The following is an 8610-nucleotide window of genomic DNA, read 5'->3' on the forward strand; positions in this document are numbered from 1 at the left end:
AAATTAGTACGATAAATGGTACAAACATAAACGTTACCTATATCAAAACTTCAAACCAATCTAATAATCAACAAGTTATTAAGTTCAACGATAGCAATAGCAAATTTGCTGGTAATGTCAAAAATAATCAAATACTCAAGGGTATCAACATCAATGGCAATAAAAATAAGGATTCTAAATCTAATTATAATATGAAACAATCTACCGAAAGCAAAATTGCATATAATAATAAGACTACATGGAATCATACACGTGACTTGAATAAGAAAAGAAACGCAACAAATGACGCCCGCGATCGTTTCAGCAAAGAAAATGGATTTTTTAATATAAGCAATGATGACGGTGATTTTGAAAATAAAACTGATGCATTGGAATTTAATATTGACGTTAACGAAACAACCACTGAATTTAACGTAGATAAGTATTATAAAAATTTATATAATAAAATGGATGAAATAAGGAAATCTGCAATTGACAGTTTCATTGAATTAGACAAAGTGCCCAGATCGAAACAGAGTCAAAAGTTAGAAGCTTTACTTTCGCGTAAGGTAAGTTTACACTTCCAAAAATAGCACATGTTCTTTTTTCGATGATTGTGAGGCTTTGCAAAAATGTTAAGACGAGATATTCCCGCAACCCAAGCTGTGACAATTATTATGAATAAAATAAGAACAGGCGGAGAAAATTTGACACAGGTCGACTAACGGGGCAGAGGGCGGCGCGGCGTGTCGCTATACCGCTGGTTAATAATGGATAACTGCCATTATCACAGTTTTAGTATTATATCATATTTAAGATCTTTAGGTACCAATACATCTTTTCAATTTGTTTCGTGATTTTTAAGTAGTTACTTACGGAATAACAAAATAATACAATAAAATTCAAATTTTATAGCCATGCCCAAGTGCACAAGAATAAGGTTAATATGATAATATTAAACTAATCTTAATATGCCAAATGACAATAGAATTATGTTATCGTAAAAATAATTACGCGAAATAACGATACACGCAGTTATCATATTTTATTCCCGTTTGAAACTGTTCGGGCTGTCCATATAATAAAGCAAAAGTTGATTATCATATCATGGTTTCATTGTAGCAGCAGAATAAAAGACCTTTCCAAAAAAATATCTTACTATGTTTTCTCGTAAACAGTAAGATATTTTTTTGGAATTAAGATGATATGTAATTATTATCTTCGCCACTTGTACTATTGCAACCCGTAGAATAAAATGATAAACCAACGGTGCAATACTTACTTTGCGGCTCAGACACAACGAGTATTAATATATAAATGATGATTGATTTTTACTAATTATTTATTATTCAAATATCTCCATTTTGGCTTAACTTACGGCTCTTTCATTTATAATATAGAATGCACAAAAAATATTATTTCCTTAAAACTAACTATTAATCAACCTAAGTTCAATATTTAAGAACTTATCAATGAAAACATGTTTTTTATTTTTCCTGAAATATCACTTTGTTGCGATTATCATTTTGTTCTCCGGGGATAGCGATGTGGTCATCCACATCATCTTTTAAATTTTGAGCTACCCTCTCAAACGTCGTCTGCGCAACGGAAACACAATAGAAAACATGAAGAACACCCATGTTTTCACAAACTTTTTTATTTATACAAACACTTCTCTTGTACAATAAACGACAGATCTTTTAACAATGGCCTTGTTTACTATTGTATCACATTATATGAACTAATGAATATACTAACGTTTTTATTAAAACAATCTACGGAGATCATGTCAGATTGTAACAAGGAGGTTACAATGGCACAAGTCATCAGTTCGAATTTACGATTGGCCAACTATACACCGTCATGAAATCTAGCGTTTTTTTCATTGTGCTATTTTACATTGTGAGTAGAATTATTAATATTTATTTAAAAGAAAAAAAATTATGCGTTATTGGTATTATAAGGTTGTGCTTTTAAATGTGTTTTATGTGACATATTTATTATTCAAAAATAAGGGAAAGTATAGAAGTTAATTTTAAAATGTATTATAATCAAACTTTAAATTAGACGGTTATAGAGGCACTGCAGTGACGCCATTGTGGCGCCACAGCCGCCACAGCTATACCAACTAAGCACGACGAAATACTTAAGATTTCTCATAGATAGCGCTACGGCTAAAAAGTCGTTGAAAAACCAAATACAAAGTAACGACAACAAACACGTAGAAAAATTCGTGAGTTCCTCTGGTTCGTCCCGTTGCTTAGTTGGTATAGCGTCTGGCACGGTATGCTAGAAGACGTCGGTTCGAATCCAGCCTGATCGAAGGAATTGTTTCTGAGTGTTCGATCTTTGTATAAATAATTATAACACTTTCTATCTTATTTAAAGTCCGTTAAAAAGAAACCAAATCTAAAAGATATTTAAAAAACAAAAACCCGATAGCAAAAATATTTAGCTGGAAAGAAAAAAGAATTATCCCCCTCACTATTTTGATTATATTTTTATAGCCCATGACACTCCCACAATCAAGACGAATCTAACACACCTCATATCTCAAAATCCATCAACCGTTAAGCTGTAGGGAAACGTAGAAATGGATATACATACATACATAGACTTGAAAAACATAACCCTCCCGCAGTCGCTGACATTACAGGCACATGGGATTTGTTAACTTATGTCTCAGGGTGACGGGCGCAGTGGTAGTGCCCCTCAGATCTTTGGAGTTTAAAGCTCTGAGTGGCACTGTTCGGGACTCCTTTTAGTTTGAACCAGTGTCACTTTTATTTTTTATCCTTCCTTTTTTGTTTCATTGTGTGTTTTCGTTTCTATAAGAGAGTAAATATTTTTTCTTTATTGAAATAAATACATGGCTATTTATACAACCAAGCCCTTTTCTAATGATTTTAATACAACCCAATCATTATGGCAACCGTAGAATAGTTAAAGAAGAACCACAGGATTTGCCGCACGGCTTTTACCATCGCCATTAAAAAATTCATGATTCTCGGGAAACCAAGCCCTGAGTTGGAAGGAAAAAAAACTAAGCACTTTTCTAATGATTTTAAATAATTTTAATACAACCCAATCAGGCACTAACTATTATGGACAGGTGTGTAGCTTACCATCAGGGGCACGACTTGTTCGTCCCGTCACTTGAAGTTATAAAAAAAAGTCGGGTAAATATAATGTCGCATGGTGTATAATAAAAATATATTAGAAAAATAGTATTCTAAATGTGTGTAAACTTTAAATGTTCTACATAGTTACTGTAAAAAGTACCTACCTAGGGTCAGGCTTTGGGGTACTGTGCCCGAGAAGCTATCAACGTTTTCTCTTTTACTGTATTTTATTTATATGTACACGATATAATTGTTCACAGACACCAGCAAAACCTGAAACAACAGAAGAAAAAGATGGCAATCCATCGTATCCGCTTCCCAAGTTGGTATTCAACGACATTTATTCGAACATGTTCAAGCCCACAATGTTGTTCCGGAACAAGAAAGATGGACGGTTGTCAAACTTGCATTTAAATTTGGCTAACTTCGATTTGCAGACACAAAGTACATCGATATCGTCTTCATCAATAACTCCTACAATATCGTCCCAGTATGTATTTTTGAACCATTTAAAGTGCAATAATGATTTAGGAAATGAAAATGTCCCTGATACTCATTGACTTACAAATAAATGGACGACGGGTCCAATACACAAACCACGAAAAAAATGTCTCAAGTCAACCTATTTAAACGTAGTGACATGTAAAGGAATATGAAAAAGCTAAAACGTTGAACTTAACTTGTAATGTCATCGCAGTACTGTCTAATTTTGCTTGCTTCGCTGTCAGTCGAACAAACGAAGACTAAAGCGTGAATGACGCTCTACGATTTTAACGCCTTATAAGTTCGGACACTTTTTAGCGCGGACCCGACGTCCATATAATTGTAAGTCAATGCTGATACTAAATAGCTTTAGCCAGAGAGAATACCATCTAGTCCCACAACTGGCTTACCTTTATTTGGGCATCAAGGGTAGAGAGAAGGAACTATATGCTTTTGGGGTTGAAGTATTAGAATTTACTGCACAACAGGAAAACTCTTCTTATCTGTGTAGTACTGACAATAATAATAGTCGTTTATCTTCTCCCACAAATGTCAATTACTAACTAATTTACAGCAGGAATTAACAAGTTAATGTATGTGAGAGACAGGAGCCTAAACTAGGAAAACCCTGTATCTTAGGACTCCTGGTCTCTAGCTTTTGGTTAGAGTATTCTTTACTTAGGTCTATTTGTCACATAGTATGTGAGTTTGTGCAATAGGGAGTAATTTAAAAAGTTAGTGTTTTCATTTGTGTGTGTCAAAGTCAAAGTCAAAGATTATGTATTCCATAGGTAAAATAAATTTACACTTGAAAACGTCACATTTAAGCTACTGCTCGTTCACTACGCTGAGAAGAACGAGCAAGAAACTCTAGGGATTGCTCTTTTCAAATAAATTTAAATGCTATGGAATACACTTTGAATCAAATTTGTGTGGATTCTGGAGCCATGTCGTCTTTCCATACATCTTTATCTAACACGTAGTCTTCAATTTTGTAATATGATTTTTCGATCAAAATATTTGTGTGTGTGTGTGTGTGTGTGAGCGTGAGAAAGATTGAGTATGTGGGTGTAATTTTTGTATGTATGCCTTGTGTGTGTGTGTATGTGTGCGTGTGTGTGTGCGCGTGCGTGCGTGTGTGCGTGTGTGTGTGTGTGTGTGTTTAGGTGGGCGTAGGTGAGTGGATTAGTGTGTGTGTATGTGAGAGGGAATGAGCGTGAATTATGTGTGTGTGTGTGTGTGTGTGTGTGTGTGTGTGTGCGCGTTTATGATGCTATAGTCAAAAGTTTCTCTGTTTCATCATACGTCTTAGCAAGCAGCCAAGCAGATATGGTATTTTTACATTTCCATCTTACCATATTGTAGACGTTATGTGATTTATTTAAGTAATTATGTAGGCCCTTGAAAGCAAAAAAAACCTGTGTGCAAAGGACGTCCTGAGTGGTTTTGTGTGGCAGACAATGTAATTCCTTCTCTTTTGAGCGTTGGAATGTTCAGTATTGTATTTAATTTCCTCATGTTGTCTTAATAAAGTGGACAGAATATACAATTGTCGAACTGTAAGTACCTTGGCGTCGTGGAAAAGGCTAATCGTGGAGTATAAGCGTGGCATAAAGAGGCCCTCTTCAATTGCAGCATATGAGTTTTTGCAGCTCCTCCCCAAGTCGATATACCATATGATAGAATAGATTGACAAAATGCCAAATAAACCAATTTGAATAATTTAAAATCCATCGCATGTCGAAAATTTTTAAAGACGTAAGTGAGTTTTCGGACTCTTTGTGTGAGGTTTGTAATATGATCTCTGAAGGAAAGGCGGTCATCAATACTAATACCCAGATACTTAATTGTTGCGACTTTTTCAATGAATGGACAAGTGTAGTCACCGGAAATCAGATTGGAACAAGAATGTGCCACAATATGAAAATCCCTAGTTAAGATCAATTGACCACTGGAAACATGAGTTAGGTATTTAGTTTAAGAGTTAGAGAATAAGCAGCAAGCCAGTTTGTAACAGTGTTGAGAATAAGCAGCAAGCCAGTTTGTAACAGTGTTGACACCTTCCTGTACGCACTCAAAGACTTCCTTCCAAGTATCACCGTAAAATGTCAATATTGTGTCGTCTGCATATGATATTATGTGGCAATTTCTCAGTTTTAGTTGACATAATCCGTTTATGTAAGAAATGAAAAGCGTAGGTCCCTTGATGCTTCCTTGAGGAACCCCAAAACTAATATTAGTCTCCTGACTAAGTACAGAATCAATCCTCACCCATTGAGTTGTATCTGTTAGGTAGCTACGAAAAAGAGAAAGTTGAGTGCCTCTTATACCCATCGCTTCAAGTTTGTCCAAAAGAATGGAAAAAGAGACTCGACGCGGTCTCTTAACGCCTTAGCTAAATCCAAGAATAAAGTTAAACATTTCCTTCTGCTGTCCAATTTTTGAATCACAAAGTTAGTGAAGCTGTGCACTGCATCTTCAGATGATTTCCCTGCCCTAAACCCAAATTGTGAATCTGCGAGTAGATGTTTTGACTCTAGATAACTTGTGAGTCTTTTGTTGATAACTTTTTCGAAGACTTTAGAAGTAGCTGTAAGTAATGAGATAGGCCTATAGTTAGTCACACAGTCTCTCTTCCCACTCTTGTGGATCAGTACTACGATGGACTTTTTCAAAGCAGCGGAAAATACACCTTCACTCAGGGATCTGTTTATTAAAAAAGTAAGAGGAGAACCACCAATTCTTTAAGTGTTTTTAGGTTTTAACAGAGATATTGTCCCAGCCAGCTGCACTGTCGGATTTCAAGGACATTATTATTCTCGCTACCTCTTCACAAGTAGTCTCCAAAAGGACAAATGAGTTAGAGGGAGCCAAGTGTGGAGAGCAATTTCGTGAGGGAAGCAAATGTTGAAAGTTGATCTTAGTAGCCAATTCAGAACCAACTGTAGAGAAGAATTTATTTACTTCATTAGCTGATTGAACTTCTGTAGTTCTAATATTTAATGGTGTCAACCTCAAGTACACGCCGAATTTTGGCGCACCATCTAATGGGTGACGATAAAGATCCACTTTTTTGAGATTTTCAAAATGGGGAACGTCCTTTATCCTACATACCAATCCATTTAACTACTGTCCTACTGTTTAGTTTTCCGAGGTGCCTCTCACTATAGTGTAGCCAATACTTTTACGGACGATTAAAGCCGCTAGAATCAAGGTCAGACCATTTTGATTAAAAACAGGACGATTTTGTCCCAAGATATGCTGTCATATATGTGTACAGATCATATTAAAATCCATTTTTCAACTTTCAGATACGAGGGAACTACATTTTTACTAAACGACAAATTGATGACATCTACAGCTACACACACCAGCGAATCAACTAGTACTTTAAAACCCCAGACCCTGGAAAGAGGACTGCTGGATCTGATATTTCCGCCTTCAAGAGTTAGAACCTTTAAAAAAATATTTAATGCAATTCGAAGAATTTTGTCTGGTACTTTTTGAAAGTAAACAAACACGGCTACATTTAAAATAATACAAACTGTCAAATTCTCATTCAATTAAAAAAAAATTAAACGAAGCACATTCAAGTATGACAAATAATTTACATTAATTACTCGACCTCACCATGACTGCGAGCGAAGATTTGAGTGCTGTGTTCTGGTACATAGAAAAATCAAAAAGCTTTACATTGCAAAGATATGTGGGCTACTGCTACTGCGCCCGTCACCCTGAAACAAAGTTGACAAATCTCATATGCCTATAATTTCACCATTACCTTTTTACCCTTCAAATTCGGAACGCGGTAATGCTCACATCATTGCTTGGCGGCAGAAATAATTAAGGTACTCTACTCGAGCAACAAATCTGAAGTCTCCTCGTACAGTATCCAAAGAGCCCACCCATTCTGCCACAAAGGCTTTGTAATCGATGTATGGTTAAATTACAGAAATGTCGGCAGTTTGTATTATGTATAAGTATTATCTAGTAAATTTACTGCGTGTTGGTTTTTTATTATTATCTTTTTTTTAAATTTATTAAGTTTTCTATTATAATTTGTTAAAAATCTTTATTGCAATTTGTAATCATATATTTACAATTTGACAGTGTTATCAAATAAACGGTTGATAAATAAATTCATTTCGAAGTTTTTTTTCGTTAAAGAGCTGTTACAAACTGCGACTATTAGACTTATCGTCTACCTATACCAAACGCGTTACAAACGCGATGCAAACGCAATGCACGTTTTAAATTAATTAACTAATCTATTTATTTAATGTATTTATTAATTTCACTTTTAAATTTACAACTAACAAAATAATAATTACATACATAATTTTTTGTAGGAATGAAGAATTTACAATAATTACTACCGTTAATTTTACTTATAGCCGAGATCATCTCGTAATTTTTTGTTTTTTTTTAACTCACTTACTCCCTAGATCGCGGGTACCATGGATACACACATAGAGTACCAGAAATTACAACCAAACTCGCGAGATACATAAATGTAAGGGAATCGAACCTCTACGTGACAGTCCAGGATGGTAACCATTTGGCCACTGAGGCAGTTACTTCAAGTGAAGGTGATGGTCGATACCTTTATTACTTGCAATAGACAATTAAACATTATCGAGTTCTTAGGTTTTCGCGATTGTTACACATAGGAAATTAAACTATTTTTCCGGATTTAAATCGCGTATATTTGTTTTTTCAAACAAACCGACGTGACCATGGGACCTATAAAGGGCCCGAAACATCGATTTGTTTGAAAAAACAAATATACGCGATTTAAATCCGGAAAAATAATTAAACATTAATCAGAAAAAATCTTAGATGTAATAAAAAAAATGTTTCTTAATAATTATAACTTTTCATAAAAAAATGACCTCAATGTTCGTGGAATTATATCTATTTGCTAAGTTTTATTAAAATCGGTTACCGGAAAGTGCGGAAAATCAATCATCCCTTAGTTTACCACCCTGAGAGTGGAATATTTTTTTCAAATTTGAATGGGACCAAT

General features: G+C 34.9%; 1 protein-coding gene across 1 annotated transcript; it reads left to right on the plus strand.

The window, feature by feature from the left end:
- Window positions 1-267: 267 nt before the first annotated feature.
- Window positions 268-7710, plus strand: LOC113228717. Its single transcript, XM_026462075.1, has 3 exons — window positions 268-548; window positions 3362-3591; window positions 6896-7710. Exons 1-3 carry the CDS (start codon window positions 447-449, stop codon window positions 7089-7091), a joined length of 528 nt encoding a protein of 175 aa, XP_026317860.1. The 5' UTR covers window positions 268-446; the 3' UTR covers window positions 7092-7710.
- The last annotated feature ends 900 nt before the right edge of the window (window positions 7711-8610 follow it).

Source organism: Hyposmocoma kahamanoa, unplaced genomic scaffold (genome assembly GCF_003589595.1).
Source record: "Hyposmocoma kahamanoa isolate Upper Pololo Valley unplaced genomic scaffold, ASM358959v1 237, whole genome shotgun sequence".
Taxonomy (NCBI): Eukaryota; Metazoa; Arthropoda; class Insecta; order Lepidoptera; family Cosmopterigidae; genus Hyposmocoma; species Hyposmocoma kahamanoa.